The sequence below is a fragment of the Scyliorhinus canicula genome, chromosome 19 (assembly GCF_902713615.1).
Source record: "Scyliorhinus canicula chromosome 19, sScyCan1.1, whole genome shotgun sequence".
NCBI lineage: Eukaryota > Metazoa > Chordata > Chondrichthyes > Carcharhiniformes > Scyliorhinidae > Scyliorhinus > Scyliorhinus canicula.
In genome coordinates, this window is record NC_052164.1 from 69391466 (window position 1) to 69412716 (window position 21251).

Here is a 21251-nt window from a genome sequence, read left to right on the forward strand (position 1 = left end):
TATTCTTCAAAAAACTATCTATCTTTACCTTAAAAACATGTAATGAAGGAGCCTCAACTGCTTCACTGGGCAAGGAATTCCATAGATTCACAACCCTTTGGGTGAAGAAGTTCCTCCTAAACTCAGTTCTAAATCTACTTCCCCTTATTTTGAGGCTATGCCCCCTAGTTCTGCTGTCACCCGCCAGTGGAAACAACCTGCCCGCATCTATCCTATCTATTCCCTTCATAATTTTAAATGTTTCTATAAGATCCCCCCTCATCCTTCTAAATTCCAACGAGTACAGTCCCAGTCTACTCAACCTCTCCTCATAATCCAACCTCTTCAGCTCTGGGATTAACCTAGTGAATCTCCTCTGCACACCCTCCAGCGCCAGTACGTCCTTTCTCAAGTAAGGAGACCAAAACTGAACACAATACTCCAGGTGTGGCCGCACGAACACCTTATACAATTGCAACATAACCTCCCTAGTCTTAAACTCCATCCCTCTAGCAATGAAGGACAAAATTCCATTTGCCTTCTTAATCACCTGTTGCACTTGTAAACCAACCTTCTGTGACTCATGCACTAGCACACCCAAGTCTCTCTGAACAGCGGCATGCTTTAATATTTTATCGTTTAAATAATAATCCCGTTTGCTGTTATTCCTACCAAAATGGATAACCTCACATTTGTCAACATTGTATTCCATCTGCCAGACCCGAGCCCATTCACTTAACCTATCCAAATCCCTCTGCAGACTTCCAGTATCCTCTGCACTTTTCGCTTTACCACTCATCTTAGTGTCATCTGCAAACTTGGACACATTGCCCTTGGTCCCCAACTCCAAATCATCAATGTAAATTGTGAACAACTGTGGGCCCAACACGGATCCCTGAGGGACACCACTAGCTACTGATTGCCAACCAGAGAAACACCCATTTATCCCAACTCTTTGCTTTCTATTAATTAACCAATCCTCTATCCATGCTACTACTTTACCCTTAATGCCATGCATCTTTATCTTATGCAGCAACCTTTTGTGTGGCACCTTGTCAAAGGCTTTCTGGAAATCCAGATATACCACATCCATCGGCTCCCCGTTATCTACTGCACTGGTAATGTCCTCAAAAAATTCCACTAAATTAGTTAGGCACGACCTGCCTTTTACGAACCCATGCTGCGTCTGCCCAATGGGACAATTTCTATCCAGATGCCTCGCAATTTCTTCCTTGATGATAGATTCCAGCATCTTCCCTATTACCGAAGTTAAACTCACTGGCCTATAATTTCCTGCTTTCTGCCTACCTCCTTTTTTAAACAGTGGTGTCACGTTTGCTAATTTCCAATCCACCGGGACCACCCCAGAGTCTAGTGAATTTCGGTAAATTATCACTAGTGCATCTGCAATTTCCCTAGCCATCTCTTTTAGCACTCTGGGATGCATTCCATCAGGGCCAGGAGACTTGTCTACCTTTAGCCCCATTAGCTTGCCCATCACTCCCTCCTTAGTGATAACAATCGTCTCAAGGTCCTCACCTGTCATAGCCTCATTTCTATCAGTCACTGGCATGTTATTTGTGTCTTCCACTGTGAAGACCGACCCAAAAAACCTGTTCAGTTCCTCAGCCATTTCCTCATTTCCCATTATTAAAACTCCCTTCTCATCCTCTAAAGGACCAATATTTACCTTAGCCACTCTTTTTTGTCTTATATATTTGTAAAACCTTTTACTGTCTGTTTTTATATTCTGAGCAAGTTTGCTCTCATACTCTATCTTACTCTTCTTTATAGCTTTTTTAGTAGCTTTCTGTTGCCCCCTAAAGATTTCCCAGTCCTCTAATCTCCCAGCAATCTTTGCCACTTTATATGCTTTTTCCTTCAATTTGATACTCTCCCTTATTTCCTTAGATATCCACGGTCGATTTTCCCTCTTTCTTCCGTCCTTCCTTTTTGTTGGTATAAACCTTTGCTGAGCACTGTGAAAAATCGCTTAGAAGGTTCTCCACTGTTCCTCAACTGTTCCACCATAAAGTCTTAGCTCCCAGTCTACCTTAGCTAGTTCTTCTCTCATCCCCTTGTAATCTCCCTTGTTTAAACACAAAACACTAGTATTTGATTTTACTTTCTCACCCTCCATCTGTATTTTAAATTCCACCATATTGTGATCGCTCCTTCCGAGAGGATCCCTAACTATGAGATCATGAATCAATCCTGTCTCATTACACAGGACAAGATCTAGGACCGCTTGTTCCCTCGTAGGTTCCATTACATACTGTTCTAGGAAACTATCGCGGATACATTCTATAAACTCCTCCTCACGGTTGCCTTGACCGACCTGGTTAAACCAATCGACATGTAGATTAAAATCCCCCATGATAACTGCTGTACCATTTCTACATGCATCAGTTATTTCTTTGTTTATTGCCTGCCTCACCATCTCGTTACTATTTGGTGGCCGATAGACTACTCCCATCAGTGACTTTTTCGCCTTACTATTCCTGATTTCCACCCAAATAGATTCAACCTTATCCTCCATAGCACCGATGTCATCCCTTACTATTGCCCGGATGTCATCCTTAAATAACAGAGCAACACCACCTCCCTTACCATCCACTCTGTCCTTCCGAATAGTTTGATACCCTCGGATATTTAACTCCCAGTCGTGACCATCCTTTAACCATGTTTCAGTAATGGCCACTAAATCATAGTCCTTCACGATGATTTGTGCCACCAACTCATTTACTTTATTCCGAATACTACGAGCATTCAGGTAAAGTACACTTATGTTGGTTTTTTTACCTCTGTTTTGAATCTTAACATCTCCAGTTTTATTCCTTTTGTTATTACTGGGCCTATTCACTGTGCTCCCCTCAGTCACTGTACCTTGTACTGTCGCCCTTATGGAATTCTGACTATGTCTTCTCTGCCTTGCCCTTTTCCCCTTACTTCCTTTTGTTTCTGTCCCTGTTTTACTACCTTCCAACTTCCAGCATTGGTTCCCATCCCCCTGCCACATTAGTTTAAACCCTCCCCAACAGCTCTAGAAAACACCCCCCCTAGGACATCGGTTCCAGTCCTGCCCAAGTGCAAACCGTCCGGTTTGTACTGGTCCCACCTCCCCCAGAACCGGTCCCAATGCCCCAGGAATTTGAATCCCTCCCTCTTGCACCATCTCTCGAGCCACGCATTCATCCTATCTATCCTGACATTCCTACTCTGACTAGCTCGTGGCACTGGTAGCAATCCTGAGATTATTACCTTTGAGGTCCTACTTTTTAGTTTAACTCCTAACTCCCTGAATTCCGCTTGTAGGACCTCATCCCGTTTTTTTACCTATATCGTTGGTGCCTATGTGCACCACGACAGCTGGCTGTTCACCCTCCCCCCCTAGAATGTCCTGCAGCCGCTCCGAGACATCCTTGACCCTTGCACCAGGGAGGCAACATACCATCCTGGAGTCTCGATTACGTCCACAGAACCGCCTGTCTATTCCCCTTACGATCGAGTCCCCTATCACTATAGCCCTGCCATTTTTCTTCCTGCCCTGCTGTGCAGCAGAGCCAGCCACGGTGCCATGAACCTGGCTGCTGCTGCCTTCCCCTGGTGAGCCATCTCCCTCAACAGTATCCAAAGCGGTATATCTGTTTTGCAGGGAGATGACCGCAGGGGACACCTGCACTGCCTTCCTACTCTTGCTCTTTCTTTTGGTCACCCATTTTCTATCTCCCTCAGTAACCTTCACCTGCGGTGTGACCAACTCGCTAAACGTGCTATCCACGACCTCCTCAGCATCGCGGATGCTCCAAAGTGAGTCCATCCGCAGCTCCAGAGCCGTCAAGCGGTCTAACAAGAGCTGCAACTGAACACACTTCTTGCACGTGAAGGAGCCAGGGACAGTGGACGTGTCCCTGAGCTCCCACATCGCACACGAGGAGCATGACACGGGTCTGGGATCTCCTGCCATGTCTTAAACCCTTGGTAAACTTAAACAACTACAATTTCAAAATAAAAATAAATAAATTAGGCAATGAAAAGAAAAAGAGAGACTACTTACCAGTCACTTACCAGGGTGAAAGAGCACCTCCTCACACTCTGCACCGAATTACCTCACTGCACCAAATTACCAAATTTCAATCCTCCACTCTGTACGAGTCTCACTTCGGATGAGTCTCCTGGAAAGTGCTTGTTTACTTCGTGCGCAGTCTCTCTGTCTTTTATACAGACCTCAGCTAACCGATGACTCAAAAAAATACCTTAACTTCAAAGAGAAGAATACAATGTGCCCCTAAACAGGCCTCAACAGGCCTCAAGTCTTTCGGCCAGCTCCAATGCTGGGCGGCGTGGCACCAATAGCCTTTGGCGCCACGCCACCCGGCGTTGGGGCTGGCCAAAAGGCCTTTGCCAAATGCCATTGCCGCCAGTTGGCAGAGCGGGAGCCACTCCGGCGCGGGCCTAGCCCCTAAAGGTGCGGAGAATTCTGCACCTTTGGGGAGGCCCAACGGCAGAGTGGCGCGCCGGGACTCCCCGCCTCACCGGTGTTGCTCGTTCTGTGTGAGTGTGCTTAACACTCAATTTGGCTCTGTTTCGTTACTTAGCTCTGGAGTCGCCAGGTATCATTAAGATACCGCCACAAGTTTCAAGGTCAAGTTCAAAGCAATAAAACCATACATCAATTAGTAAGTTCAAACAAATTACTTTATTATAATACAATAATAATCTACTCATGCACACGCTAAGATGACTAAACTATTCCTACCACTAAATAAACCAATACTTATCTTAAAGGGAACTGCCGGATCAGAGGACAAGGCCTCTTGCTCTGCACTGGTCCGCAGACTTCAGGTTGGTACAGGTTAAAAAGGAGTCAGGAGTGTCTATCTCTGGTAGCGATCATTGTGAGACACTTACTTGCTGGCGGCTGCTGTCCCAAACCTCTCCTCTCTCTCGGTCAAGGTCTTCTTCGGTAAAGGGCTGGTCGAGAGGGCTGGTCCAGAGAGGAGGGCTGGTCAAGAAGAACGGACTAAGTTTGGGACCTGTCTTTTATAGGTCCCAGGGCTTCGCGCCCTTTTGGGCGGACCCTCTACCTGCTGGGAATCGATTGGGTCTCTTCCCAATCGATTTGTTTGAATCCCTCCAATACTGAGGCTGTCTCTCGGCTACTGGGCGGGCCTTCAGGTGCTTTGTCTTCGAACCCCGCTGGTGCCGGGGTGTCTGGTTTCCCATACACTGTTGCAATCACTTCCCTATTTGTGTCCATTGTCCCTGGGATCGTTCCATTACTATGTTAGCTATCCTGGAGATTGCCTCATTAGTATGCGGAATGTTCGTTTCGGTGCTGTCTGCTCTCTTAGCAGACAGAATACACATTGGCTTGGTGCAGCCTGCTTGTGCTGCAAACTTTGTCCATTTTAACCTGCAAGCTTTGCGTTCCTCCATTTTGTATTGAGGGAATGGCCAACATCGGTGGCTACACTGGGTAGGGGAGAATTTCGCCCCATGTAATGAGGGCTTAGCAGAAAAGACGAACAAATGAAGGCTCAATTAGCACCATAGCAGTGATACACTAGAGATCAGAAAGATTGTGAGGAAAGAGTTAATGTTCCCGAGTAGTTAAGTTGGAATTGGGGTTTTAATTGTTTTATAGACTGCACTTATTGTTTATTAGATAACGTCAAATATAAAGGGGTTACAGCTGGCACTGTAGTATTATTAGAGAGGTGATTGCTGAACACCATAAACATGGAGTCGAAGATGTCAAGACCTGCTTTCTACTTCTTATTATAGAGTTACCATCAGAGCTTAACAAAGATTACTGACTGACACCATATAAATGATGTATGCTCCTATAATACATGTCATACTACAGTTCCTTTTTCTATAATGTTCACTGAACATAAATAACAGTTCACTGCCTTGGACTGTGGATTTCATTTAAGGTTATTCTTCCTGTGGCCACCTAGCCAGTGAAAATTTTGAGAATCTTTATTGTGACAAGTAGGCTCATATTAACACTGCAATGAAGTTACTGTGAAAAGACCCTAGTCACCACATTTTACTGACTGGGCAAGTCAGAGGTGTACACACTTGGAATCAGCTGCATGTATGTACACGTGCAAGTGTGCACACATTCACACACATGCGCATCCTCTCCCAGTAGTGGTTTTGGACAAAGATCCAAAAGGAGAAACTGGCTGATTTTCCCCTTGCTGAAACTAATTTTAGTGTATTTTCTGAGAGCAACTAATTGGTAATCGAAGCTGGGACCTTCCTGGCCTGAGTGACTCTATTATAAAAGATAGTGTATGTTTGAGTTCCTGTAATCTGAGTAGGCAACTGTTACTTCAAATCTCATTCACTCACCACTGCTTGCTGATCTGCAATGCCTCCCCTTCTGGCAATCCCTTAATTTAAAAATACTTATCCATTATTACAAGTCCCTCTATGGCCTCTTTCCTCAAATCCCTCCGCTTGTCAGCCCTTCGAGAGCTCCACATTACTGTGATTTTGGCCCCTCGTGAATCCCTCATTTTTTTAAAATTTAAAGTACCCAATTCATTTTTTTTTCAATTAGGAGACAATTTGGCGACATAATCTGGTCTTTGCAGTGCAAAGTGTAGTGCTTTTACTGTTTGTTTTTTGTACAACTGTTTTGTGAACTTGTTTAATAATCAGAGTAACCTTGACCCCCTCCCCTGTACGTTGGTACTGAGGGGAGGGTGCCCTGTTTCTCCAACACAAAGTTAGTGTTTGTACCGTTTTATCCTTGTATATATATTTTTTACTGTTTTTAATAAAAAGATATGGCCAATCCACCTACCCTGCACTTCTTCGGGTTGTGAGAGTGAGACCCACACAGACAGGGGAGAATGCAACCTCGAAACGGACAGTGACCCAGAGCCGGGATCGAACCCGGGTCCTCGGTGCCGTGAGGCAGCAGTGCTAACCACTGTGCCACTGTGCCATTCTTGTGAATCCCTAATTTTAATCACCTCACTATTAGAGATGTTTTGCCATGTTCGATGTACTGTGTAAATACAACTTGTTGTTATTGAACAAATGCCTATTTCTGCAGAATTGTGACAAACAGATTGCATCCCATTGAGAGAGAATTCAAAGCGCCAAGTTGTGCAGCCCGGCTGCTGAACACAAATCAAATGTGGGTAGCACAGTGGTTAGCACTGTTGCTTCACAGCTCCCGGGTCCTGGGTTCGATTCCCAGCTTGGGTCACTGTCTGTGTGGAGTCTGCACGTTCTCCCCGTGTTTGCGTGGGTTTCCTCCGGGTGCTCCGGTTTCCTCCCACATTCCAAAGATATGCAGGTTAGGTGGATTGACCATGATAAATTGCCCTTAGTGTGTCCAGAAAAGGTTAGATGGGGTTACTGGTTTGTGGGGATAGGGTGGAGGCATGGGTTTAAGTGGAGTGCTCTTTCCAAGGGCCGGTGCAGACTCGATGGGCCGAATGGCCTCCTTCTGCAGTGTCAATTCTATGAAATCATGGTGGTGTCATCTCTCCCAAAATTCACCACAGGCCGATGAAGCAGTGATGTGATGTAGGTTTTCTCCACAATTTGGCCTTCAAATGTGGAACTAATTTAGGGACTCAACTGTTGAAATATTCAATGCACCAAATAGCCCTGTTAACCATGCCTTCCTCTCCCTCTCTCCGTCTCCCTCTCTCTCACTTGCAGATGGTCAAAGCCATTCAGGTTCTGCGAATCCACCTGCTGGAGTTGGAGAAGGTCAATGAACTTTGCAAAGACTTCTGTAACCGCTACATCACGTGCCTCAAGACGAAGATGCACAGCGACAACCTACTGCGGAACGACCTGGGAGGCCCGTATTCACCAACAGCAGTGTCACACACCCTCCCAACCCAGGTAGGATGGCTGAAAAAAATCTGCTTTACATGTGGAATGGATTTTGAGGGAAGACAATAATAATCTTTATTGTCACAAGTAGGCGCACATTAACACTGTAGTGAAGTTTCTGTGGAAAGACCCTAGTTGCCACATTCCGGCGCCTATTCGGGTACACAGAGGGAGAATTCAGAATGTCCAAATTCCCTAACAGCACGTCTTTCGAGACTTGTGGGAGGAAACAGGAGCACCTGGAGGAAACCCATGCAGACACATGGCGAACGTGCAGACACCGCACAATGACCCAAGCCGGCAACTGAACCTGGGACCCTGGCATTGTGAAGCCACAGTGCTAACCACTATGCTAACATGCTGCTTTCAGCAGACTGACACCACCCGACCCCACCGCCTGTCAGACTGTTTGAATCCCACTTGTGTATGAAAGTTGAGATCCTGTGTTGTGCAGTTCTTAGACCAGAGGTTGCAGGGTTATGTTACAGGGGCATTCACAATTTTAAATAATGAGCTAAGTATAATGTCTAGATTTAAATGGGGAGTGTGACCGTTGCGCATTGGGGCCTGGACATAGAATCGTAGAATCCCTCCAGTGCAGAAGGATACCATTCAGCCCATCATGTCTGCACTGACCCTCCAAAATAGCACTCTACCTAGGCCCAATCCCCCACTCTATCCCTGTAATCCCACCTAACTGTTGGATACTAAGGGGCAACTTACCATGACCAATCCATCCAACCTGCATATCTTTGGACTGTGGGAGGAAACTGGAACACGAGGAAACCCACAGTCACCCGAGGTTGGAATCAAAGCCAGATTACTGGAGCTGGGAGGCAACAGTGCCCACCACTGTGCCATTGTGCCGTCCTGCATGGCTAACCTGCACTTTGCCATGTGGCAAACTTGCATGTTGAGACACGGCAAAGTTTTGATCCTGAAGCCTCAATGAAGTATTTAGGCTGTGGCTTGCCCTGGAATTCAGCAGGAATCACCGCCATGGCTGGCAGCCGGGAGCAGGAATTGAAGCTGCGAGCTATCACCCCCAGAGACCTGTAAGAATGGTCTCAGGAGGTCAGATAAGAGATGGTGGTGGCAGGGTTGACACAGCGTCACTTTTCTCTGACCCACGCTCAAATTGGAATTCAGATGACTAGATTTGACATGGTTGAAAAATGAGATGGGAGCAGGAGTCTCTCTTCGCTCTCTGACTTGGAAATGTATTGGCCATTCCTTCAGTGTCACTGGGTCAAATTCCTGGAACCCCCTCCCTAACAGCGCAATGGGTGTACCTACATCATGGAAACTGCAGCCATTCAAGTAGGCAACTCACCACCACCTTCACAAGGGCAATTAGGAATGGGCAATAAATGCTGACCTAGCCAGCGAAGCCCCCATCCCATAATTGATTTTTTAAAATTCCCAGGACCTCCATGGACTGCATGTTAGTGTTTTAACGGAGTTGGTGATGGAACTCATCAGAGCATTGCTTTTGATCTTCCAGAATTCCCTGAAAGAAGAATATGGCAGATAGAATGTGGAGAAATATTACCCGCTGTGAGAGCAAACATAGACAAGTAGAATATTTTTTTAACTGGTGAGAGAATGATAAATGTTAGTAATCAGGAACACTCTGGTATCTTGCACACAAATCAAAGAAAGCTGAGCATGCAGGCATAGCAAGCAATTATGAAAGCAAATGGAATGTTAGCCAATATTACCAAAATAAATCTTGCTGCAAATTTTATCGGGCCTCAGTGCGACCTGACCTGGAATGCTCTGTATAGTTTTTGTTTCCTTACCTAAGGAAAGATAAAACTTGCTTCAGAGGGAGTGTAATGAAGCTCCATCAGACAAATTCCTGAGAATACGAGAGGTTGTGAAGACCGGGCCATGTATTTTATCGAATTTAGAAGAACTAGAGATGATCTCATTAAAAGACAGAAAACTCTTCAGGTGCTCGAAGGAGTAGAAGCTGGAACAATGTTTCCCCTGGCTGGAAAATCTAGAACTCTTCTTCGGCGAGCATTCGCTACCGAGTATGATTGTCCACCTCAGAGATTCCGTGTCAATGATCGTGGGTTCTGTGGATCCTTCTGTGCCTAAATGAGCCTAGAATTAGGTGTCACAATAATGATGCCCCTAAATGTTCTATGCTGTGTGCCCAGCCTGTTTATTTCAATGTGTGATACAATGGCCACGTGCATGCTCAGCTCAACACAGGCCCAAAACACAGGGTCGGTCATTTAAGACTGGGGTCAGGAGACACTTCTTTACTCAAAACTGTGAATTTTGGGACTTGCTACCTCAGAGAGTTGAGGATGCTCGGGCTGTTTAATATTCTTAAGACCAGGATAAACAGATTTTTGGATATGAGGAGCGTGCAGGAAGATGGAGTCAAAGTAGAGAGGATCAGCCTTGATTGTACTGAGTGGTGATGCAGGCTCAAAAGGAACATATGGCGTTCACCTGCTCCTGTTTCTTAAATTCAAATGTTCCTGCACTATTACAACAGGATTTGAATGTTGTCACGGTTTAAAGAATTACTATTAAGTGCTTTAATGTGTATTAACTTGCAGTATGGAGGATTCTGCCTGATTTATTTCACCCCGTCACAAATATTGAGCTTTGTTTGCATCCCTCCGCCTCTGTACTTGTTTAAAACTGTTGCATCTCAAATGTGTTATAGGTTTGATGATAGGTCAATCACCTGAACCATGATCTCCATTTCTGTCTCGCTTTGATTTTAACTTAAAAATTATATCTTTTAATGCCTTGGCACCAAACAGAACATGTGAAAGTTTGCAACATCTCTCGTCAATCCCTCCACCCTCTTGGGCACTGTGCCCACGTCTGTTGGTGATTCTCAATACCACTGAAAATTAGCCCAAAGCAGCGAGGAATATTAAAAACTTTACATCCGTGGGAAAATGTCCCTCAGTGTTAATGAAATAATTCCTGCCAGCCAGCCATTGTGTGATGACCGTTTTAATTAAATGCTGGCCACTCAGCATCAGCTCTGTAGACTTTTGGCTGCTGTAGAAGTTAAACGCAAGCAGAGCACTTGGGGTCAAGTCACACAGCTCCAACTGTTTTTTGCTTTTTGAGACTTAAAGTATCTCAGGGTCCTGAGTTCTCTCTTTTAAGAAGAATTTATTCACTCAGTTGGTTAATATACTGCCTAATGTTGGACCGAGCTAAGCAGATGGAGCTGGTGTCAGCTGCCATACTAAGGGGTGCATTAAAATTCTTATTTAGTTGGCAAAGGAGGATCCGGAAGTCACTCTTTACTCAGTTTTAGATTTATTCACAGCTGACTATGCAGTGCTTCACTGTCAACGATTCTTACTTTAGGAAAGAAACATTTAAACCGTGTCCCCAGCTAACTTCTCGGGTGGGCATAAAGATCCCATGGTATTGTTTCAATAAAGAGCAGGAGAATTCTGCCAGCACTTAGCCCTCTAAGAACATCATTAATGCATCTTATCTGATTTCTACATTACAACAATAATCTTCAAAAATAAAGTACATCCTTGTGTGTAAAGTTTTGGGACGAGCCAAGGTCATGAAAGGCACTATACAAATGCAAACACTTACTATTTCTGCCTGTATATTAGTAAGGAATTGAAGCGAAAGCCCTGATTGAGGAATTAAATCGTTTTATTGCACAAGGGAATCAAAGCAGTAGCCCATGCAAAGTATTGTGATGAATTGGGCTTGGCTGAAGGCGTTTGCATTGCTTTATACAAAGAACTGGGCTGATTAACTTGGTCTTCGCAATCCAGGGGACCAAGAGGAATGGCATGTTTGAGAATATCCCAACGCATTGCACTTTATTGAGGACTTAGAGGAATTGCCTTTGCTTTTTACAATAGCAGCTGTTCATGATTAGGATAGAATTTGAGAACACAAAGAAGACCATGTAGCTCACTGTGCGTGTGCTGGCCATTTAAAGGAGCTATCTGAATAGTATCACGCCATACTTTTTAAATATATGTATTATCAGGCTGCACATGAATAATAAAAGTCAACTGACTGCTTCTAAAGATAAAACTGGGAAGGGTAAAGCTTGATCTGTTTGCGTAGACCAGTGGTCGGCAACCTGTGGCCCAGCAGCCACATGCGGCCCATCTGGGTTCCGAGTGCGACCCACGAGACATTTTGTTGACTGTTGCCCACTCGCCGGGTTGCCACATTCAGCTGGTTTCCGTCCGCTTAATTTTTCTCCTACCCGTATAACTCAAGCGATTCGTGCGTAAAACAAGGGTAAGTGAGGTGCGTGCTGATTGCTCACAACATTGACTGTGAGAGCCGTGCGCTCCCTCTGTGTCCAAAGTTTAAATATTTCTTTAGTTTTTACCATTTGAAATTAATGGTAGTTCTATTAATATATAAATGATTAAGAATGTTCTATAACTTGTTATGAAATATTCAGTATGTATTAAATGTATTTAATCTTATTCATATGGTCATGGTCAGTGAACAAGCCTGATTTCAGTCTTGCGGCCCACTGAGATGAAGGAGGAACACACATGTGGCCCACTCACGAGCCCAACTTGCCCATTACTGGCACAGACAAAATGTTTTGTTCATGTGGGTTTAACACAGTGTGTATCCTGGTATCTTTTCAATATAGGTAGTGCTCCAGGCTGCTGCTTCCAATTCTTTCCTGGCCCTGTTCATTAGACCGGAATGTAAAGGTTAGTTGAGGCCAGTGTTGTGAAGGCAGTTTGGATACATCAGTGGATAGGTCATTAATACGGAGGCGTTTTAAGTTGTTTGACATTTCAATTTAAAATAAGGACTTCTTGTATGTGACGACTTTCATCACCTCAGGACATTCCAAAGTGTCAGACAGTCGATAAAAATCTTTTGAGGTGTAGTGGAGTGAAACTTGGCTGCCAACTTGTACACAGCAAGACCCCATAAAGAGCAATGAGAGAAATGTCCAGAGACTCCATTTTCTGGAGTTGTTAGTTGAGAGATAAATATGGTCCTGGTAATGCACAGATCACCTGTGGCATAGGATCTTTTGAGTCTATTTGAATGGGTGTAGGTCATCTCCGTTTAATGTCATATTTGAAGGGTAGCATCTCCAACAGTGCAGCACTGTCCCAGTACTGCGCTCAAGTGTCAGCCTAGATAATCTGCTCAAGTTTCCGACTCTAAAACAAGAATGTTACTATTGAACTGAGGCTGAAACCCTACTTTGGTTCTTCTATTCTGACTCTTTAGAAAATTCGTCCAGGATAATTTCTGCTATCAGTGCGTTTTAAAGAACCACAATTAGACCTTAATCTCATGAGAAAGATGGTTAGAGTTAGTGTGATTGTCTTTTATATCGTGAAATGCAGCCTTCCATGTACATTTTCGCAATGAGCATCCTTGTTATAGCAATTACCATTTGCCTTTGTATTTTTTCTCTGAATTAACACTAACTTGTGGCGAATGTCTGACACCTAATGATGCTCTTGCCAGCATGTTGATTGACGGTTTCAGTAATGAACACCAAGGAGTGGGTGAAATATCAGGGCAGGGGATGGGGGTTGGCTGATGGATACCGCTTTTTCACCTTTTTGACCTGTATCTAAAAATAGTCCAATAGTAATCATCTTTATTAGTGGCACATGTAGGCTTACATTAACATTGCAATGAAGTGGGAGAGACTTCCGGTTTGCGAGCGGAGCGGTCGCAAAAAAAGGGGCACCCGCAGGTCAACGAAGTCGGGGCTTTTCTCGGGGTCTCCGCAACGGGGGGAGGGAAAAAAATTCAAAGTCCCGCGAATTCAGTGGCAGGGGAACTGGGCCCTCAGAGGTGACCATTAAGGAGCTGGAGAAAGCAGCGACTGACATGAGCGACTGGATCACGGCCCTGGAGAGGGAGGTGACGAGACTGGGCACAACACGGGAGCCTGAAGGGCAGAGTGGACGACCAGGAAAACCGCTCGAGAAGGCAAAATGTCAGGATAGCGTGCCTGCCAGAGGGGATCGAGGATAGAAACCCCACGACATACGTGGCCGAGATGCTGGGCAACTTATTGGGGATGAAAACCTTTCCCAACTCACCAGAGATGGACAGAGCATACCGGCCGCTGCGCCCGAAGCCCAAGGCTGGAGACCACCCGAGAGCAGTTATAGCTAAACTGCACCGGTACCAGGATAGGGAAACAATCCTGCGCTGGGCCAGGAAAAATAGAGCCTGCAAATGGGAAGGACACGCCATTAGAATTTACGAGGACATTGGGGCAGATCTAGCCAGGAGACGGGTGGAGTTCAATAGAGCGAAAGCAGCTCTACACAAGAGCAACGTGCATTTTGGTATGCTCTACCCAGTGAAACTCTGGGTCACATACCAATAAAGAGAATACTTCTTTACAGCCCCCGCTGAAGCAAACAAGTTTGTCGAGGAACATGGGCTGGAAAACCACCAGCGAGGGTAGAGATGAGGGGCCCCTGGCAAGGGGCAACAACACGCCGACGGGTAGTGGGGAGGAGTGAGGCAAAGCCAGGCCCCCCCACCCCCGCATGGCGAGAGCACCCTGAACAAAGAGCAAACCACTGCCCGAGGGACCGCTCAAGGTGGGAGGCCAGGCCCCAGCACGAGGGAACGACAGTAGCTGAGAAGGGAGAGCAAGAAAGAGGAGTGCTGGGTAGGATAGGAGAAGAGCGGGCAGAAAACCGCAGAGGCCAAGCAGGGGAGAAGCAAGACATTAACTCCCGAGACGGGGGCCACCATACTAGCAGGAAAGTTAGCGCCGGGGGCATGCAACAAAGCAGGGCCGCAGCCTGCCCCCAACAGGGGGGAAGGCGCCAGGCAGGGGGTAGGGGGGACCACCCAACAGAGTCGGGAGAGCAAACGGGGACAGGAACAGGGGAAAGAGGGACAAAGGAGGGGTATATGGGAGAGGGGGGAAAAGAGAGAGACCAGGGGGGTACACAGGGAGGGAGAGACCGGGGAGGGGGGATGCAGGGAGGGAGGGACAAACAAGACTAGAAAAGGAATAGGGCTACAAAGTGCCACAACCAAGGGCTCGAAGGAACCGCTGCAAGCACCCACCCAGTACGGTCTCTGGGCGAAGGGAGACCCCAGAGTGCAAGGGACTACCTGCGTAGCGGACGCACAGTGGGTGGCCATGTTGGATGCCCCCGGGCCAAAGGGAAATCCTGGAGCACAGGGACCCGACCGCATGGAGAGAGCAGTGAAAGCGGCCATCCTGGACGGCCTCCTAACAAAGGGGAACCCTGGAGGGCAGGTGCGCGTCCACCAGGTAAGTATGGCTAATCCCACAGGAGCGAGGGGCGGAAGCCCCCCACCAGGATAGTCACCTGGAACGTAAGAGGACTCAACGGCCCAGTGAAGAGATCCAGAGTCCTCACCCATCTAAGAAATATGTGGGCCAGCATAGTCTTCCTCCAAGAGACAAAACTGAGAGAGCAGGACTGACTGCGGGTAAGAAAGGGCTGGGTGGGACAAACCTACCATTCCTGCTATGGGACAAGGGCCATGGGGGTGGCAATATTGATCGGCAAGAGGACGATGCCTAGGGTGACAAAGACGGTTATGGACCCAGGGGGACGGTACTTCATGGTCAGCGGGGCCCTGGATGGGGCACCGGTAGTACTAGTTAACGTGTACGCACCCAACTGGGACGACACGAGCTTCATCAAGAAGACCATGGCAGAAATCACAGACATAGCGACGCATCAACTAATCATGCGGGGGGGGGGGACTTCAACTGTGTACAGGATCCAAAGACAGATAGATCAAACCCCAAAACGGGGAAAACCTCAAGCATGGCAAGGGAACTCAGTCACTTTATGGAGCAGATGGGAGCGGTGTGTTAAGTAATGGGTTAAGAGACATTGCAATTAGTTGTCTCATTTATGTTAAATGTTTAATGATTGTCTCATTTATGTTAAGTGTTCAATGATTGACACTGATATGTAAAGGGGCTTCAGGTGGACTCTGGATCTTGTGATGTGATGATTGAGTTTAGTGCAGAGTCTGTTAAAGTGAAATAAAGGTGTTTGTGAAAAGGAGCTGGACTTTTGTCTCTTCATACCACAGCATCCATCCGTTTAACACGGTGGACCCCTGGATTTTCGCCCACCCAGGGGAGAAGGAGTTCTCCTTCTCCTTCTTCTCCCCAGTACACAACGTATACACCAGAATTGACTTATTTCTGGTGAGGAAAACGGTGCTTCCAGGGATAGACAAAGTGGAATACTCCGCAATTGTGATATCAGACCACGCTCCACATTACATGGACGTGTGGCTAGAGAAGGGCAGGGCCCAACGCCCCACATGGAGGTTGGACGGTGCCTTACTAGCTGACGAGGCCTTCAACGAAAGGGTAGCATGGGCCATAGCAGAGTACACAAAGAACAACCAGAATGGGGAGGTCTCACCATTCGTATGGGGGGGGGGGGGGGGGGGGGGGGGGGGGGGGGGGGGGGATGCTAGGATCCCAAAGAGGTCCTACAAAAATCAAAATCCAGGGGGGGCTAGCCCTCCAAAACCTACAATTCTACCACTGGGCGGCGACGGCCGAGCGAATAAGGGGATGGATCAAGGAGCCAGAAGCCGAGTGGGTGCACGCGGAGGAGGCCTCCTGCATGGGGACCTCCTTCCGGGCCCTCGCCACGGCAGCACTCCCATCCCCACCCAAAAAATACTCCAGCAGCCCGGTGGTGATAGCCACCCTCCAATCCTGGAACCAACTGCGGCAGCAATTTGGCCTGACCAAAATGTCGGACAAAGCTCCCATCTGCAAAAACCCTAGGTTCACACCAGCACTGACTGACGCCACCTTCAAAAGGTGGGGGCAGGACGGAGGAACACTGACAGTCAGGGACCTATACACGGACGCAAGGATCGCAACACTGGACGAACTGACAAGAGAAATTCCAGCTAGCCAGGGGGAACGGGCTAAGGTATCTGCAGCTTAAAAACGTCCTACGAATGGAGACAAGGACGTACCCACAACCGCCACGACAGACACTACTGGATGCAAGCATACTAGACAAAGGCAACTGTAGTGACATGTATGACTGACTGGTAGAAAGGGCCGACACCGTACTGGACGCAACAAGAAAGAAATGGGAGGATGACCTGGGGATTGAGATAGGGTGGGGACTCTGGAGCGAAGCACTGCATAGGGTCAACTCCACCGCCACCTGTGCAAGGCTCAGCCTGACGCAGCTAAAAGTGGTACATAGAGCCCACATAAGAAAAATCCGTATAAGTAGGTTCTTCCCGGAGGTGGAGGATAGATGTGAACGGTGCCAAGTAGGCCCGGCCAACCACGCCCACATGTTCTGGTCTTGCCCCAGACTTGTGGAGTACTGGACAGCCGCCTTTGAGGCAATGTCCAAGTGGTGAGGGTGGAGCCATGCCCGAAAGTGGCAGTCTTCGAGGTTCCAGACCAGCCAGATCTATTCCTGGGGAGGAGGGCGGACGCCCTTGCCTTTGCCTCCCTGATCGCCTGCCGTAGAATCCTTTTTGGCTGGAGGTCAGCAGCACCACCCAAAGCTGCAGACTGTAAGCTCTCCAAATGTAGAAAATCAAATTCGCCATCCGAGGGTCAGACACGCTTACACAGAACGTGGGAGCCATTCACGCGACTGTACCGGGACCTGTTTGTGGCCAACGAACAAGAGGAAGAATAGCCAGGTAGCCAAGAATCAGGGGAAAGTAGCCAAAGCATGAAAGGGAGAGATGGACCGGGAGGATGGGGTGGGGGTGGGGGGGAGACAGATAAACCTGAGGAAAGAAAGGCGAACCGTGGGGGGGTGGGGTGGGGGGGGTGGAGAGGGAAGAGATGGGGAACAAAAGAGGAGAACCAGGGAGGTGGGGGGAGGCAGGGAAATGAGAGCCGGAAGGAAGGGCATGGGATATAAAAACGAGCATGGCATCTCCTGAGCAGGGAACGAGGAGATAAAGACAGGAGGAAACGGAAGCAACGCAGAAGCGGATGCGGGCGCGAGACGGCAGCGAGATCCGCCCGGGAGAAGCAGGCGACAACAACATGAAACACAGCCGAGTATCGCCCACTGTAATTATCTCTCCGGCACCCGAATGTATATTTGCCTCCCCAATCCCCCCCCCCCCGCAAACAGTCGCCTACTTATGTGTTGTAAATAATTTTGCCAGGTGTACAGAGTTGCTGCTGTTGAGCTGGTGCACAGTACCCTACCAGTTATTCTATTTTATTTTTTATTGTTTTTTTTGTTTTTTTTACTCTGTACTATCTTCTTTTCTTTGGTATGTTGGGGTGTGCCCTTCTCTTCTATATATGTGTGTATATATATATATATATATATATATAATATATATATATATGTTTCTTATCCTGTGTACATAACGGTAAATATACCTTGTTCAAAAACCCAATAAAAAACATTTATTAAAAAAAAATGTTGCAATGAAGTTACTGTGAAAAGCCCCCAGTCGCCATACTACAGCACCTGTTTGAGTACACTGAGGGAGAATTCAGAATGTCCAATTCACCGAACAAGCTTAACGTTTGGGACTTGTAGGAGGAAACTAACCACCCGGCGGAAACCCACGCAGGCATGGGGAGAAGGTGCAGATTCCGCACAGACATAGAACATAGAACATACAGTGCAGAAGGAGGCCATTCGGCCCATCGAGTCTGCACCAACCCACTTAAGCCCTTGCTTCCACCCCATCCTCATAACCCAATAACCCCTCCTACCCTTTTTGGACACGAAGGGCAATTTATCCTGGCCAATCCACCTAACCTGCATGTCTTTGGACTGTGGGAGGAAACCGGAGCACCTGGAGGAAACCCACGCAGACACGGGGAGAACGTGCAGACTCCGCACAGACAGTGACCCAGCGGGGAATCGAACCTGGGACCCTGGTGCCGTGAAGCCACAGTGCTATCCACTTGTGCTACCGTGCTGCCACTAGCCGGGACAGTGACCCAAGACGGGTATCGAACTCAGGTGCTTGACACTATGAAGCAATAGTGCTAACCACTGTGCCCCCATGCCACTCTACCTGATATCCTGAAAGTTTGTACTTCTGATTAATCAGTGACCTACTTGAAATGGGGAGTCTCTATTAGGCATTATACGACAATTAAATTTGGCACTTCTGTCACCTTGCCAGCTTCAATCGAACCTGGTATGAGGTGAATGATTCATTGGTATGAGAATGGGGTGTTCTTGTGGGGTTGAGATTAGGATACATTGTTGGGGCACAGGAGAAGGAGCTTTATCCTCTATCTAACTCATTACATTTGGCATATTATTGACTGCATTAGATAGTTTGTACCCAAGAAAGTTTAAACTGACTATCTTGTCTCCATCATAGATTATCATAGAATTTACAGTGCAGAAGGAGGCCACCCGGCCCATCGAATCTGCACCTGCCCCCGGAAAGAGCACTCCACCCAAGGTCAACACCTCCACCCTATCCCCATAGCCCAGTAACCCCACCCAACACTAAGGGCAATTTTGGACACTAAGGGCAATTTATCACGGCCATTCACTGCACATCTTTGGACTGTGGGAGGAAGCCGGAGCACCCGGAGGAAACCCACGCTCACACGGGGAGGATGTGCCGACTCCGAACAGACAGTGACCCAAGCCGGAATCGAACCTGGGACCCTGGAGCTGTGAAGCAGCTGTGCTAACCACTGTGCTACTGTGCTGCCCTTTGGACTGTGGGAGGAATGGACTAAGGGAGGAAACCAGAGCATCCAGAGGAAACCCACGCAGATACGGAGAGAATATTCAAACTCCCCACCATCACCCAAGGTTGGAATTGAACCCGGATTCCTGGTGCTGTAAACAGCAGTGCTAACCACTGTACCATCGTGCCGTTGGGTCAGATAGTCGAGCTTATATTTATATGGTGGTACTTCAAGTCTGTCAGAATCATATGAGAATTTCACATAAAATGAATTACTTTGAGGCACGTTCAGTGGTGTAAATAGATGTGACAGCCATCTTGCATGTGAGAAGTAAGGTATCCAACACTTCAGGATTGTCCAAGGAATTAAAAATTAATCTCCAGGACACCGTCGTGAGCAACACCAAGAAGCATGTTAAAACAAAAGTGCTTTTTGTCTTTTTCTTTGCGCACTTATGTTTCATTCATCATAAAAATATTAGGGATGTGGAAAGAAAGGCTGTTCAATTGACAGTCGAGTAGCCTGATCTGGTCACTTTCTAATTGGTACAAAAAGCAGTGCCGAATGAGGATGGACATGTTGGGTGACCAATGGAGCGAGCATAGGGGCGTATCAGATTGAGGAGAGAGATCATGGGTGGAATTTTGCACTCTGGAGACTAAGTGCAGTGGCTCTGTGCATTTTCAATGGCCTTGATGCAATGTTTGTCAGGCTTGAGTGTGGGTTACATTTCAAGTAGTAGTTGGTAAACCTAAGGCGCTCAAGGCAGCCTGTGGCGTGACACAGTTGGACATCACCCCTACAGTAGTTCCCAACCTACACCTGCATAATGCAGATCTATGGACCTAGCTCGCACATGGTGACTCCTGAAATGCCTGCGGTTGGTGTAGGTGTGTGGGTGTCAATGATCAAATGATGATGCTGTTAATGCTCTCTCTGTGCACACAAAGGTGACCTGACTTACAGGCTCACATCAAAGACTGAGAGTGACCGATAAGTGTCCTCAAGAACTATCATATTCTGGGAATTAAGTATGATGATAAGGCGTGTCCATTATACTTGCATGAGGGATGGCCTGTGGAGAGATTCAAATTAGTCCTCAGATATTCAGATGAACTCCAGGTATATGGACGTGAGTGCATTGAGGTTTGCAGTGGTGCTCCTACATTTATGGAGGCAGCCAGCAGCAGTGAAATGTTGGAACACTGCTTGAAAAGACTGCACTGTCTACATGTTTAACAGTGGGCACTGGCAGAGTTCATATTCAATTACAGAATGGTCACATGCTCCAGAGGCTGCTTAGCTTTCCAAGGATGAGGCGATCATCACTCAAGATTATGACAATTCATGCGGAGATTGATGTCCTTCATCGAGATGCTGAGAAACTGAAAGGAGGTGTTAGGGTCAGGCTGCGTGGAGGACGCAGGTTAAAGAGGCTCATATGAGCTAGTCATCTTCATCACCCTGGAACCTCTTCCCTTGAGGCCTTCACATTCTTGCTGTAATCAATCTCATCCTTTTCAATGTCCTCCTCATTAGAAGAGGCGTGCAGCTCCACCCTCTCTCCCATCAGCCAACGTATCGTTCTCGCTCCTTTGGAGCACCAGATTGTGTAGAGCGCAGCAAACCATAATTATGCAGGACACCTTCCGCGGAGAATACTGGAGAGCGCCACTTGACCAGTCCAGATATCTGAAACACATCTTCAGCATGCCAATGGACTTCTCAATCAAGGAGT

The 21251-nt window shown here is 47.1% G+C and overlaps 1 protein-coding gene across 14 annotated transcripts in view; it reads left to right on the forward strand.

Annotated features, from left to right (window-relative positions):
* Positions 1-21251, forward strand: part of pknox2 (pbx/knotted 1 homeobox 2) — a 540450-nt gene that overhangs the window by 388772 nt on the left and 130427 nt on the right. For all 14 annotated transcript variants that reach the window (XM_038779091.1, XM_038779084.1, XM_038779087.1 and 11 more), the window contains one exon: positions 7672-7860. In XM_038779091.1, the coding sequence (XP_038635019.1) occupies positions 7672-7860 (189 nt within the window). The remainder of the gene's footprint in view (positions 1-7671; positions 7861-21251) is intronic.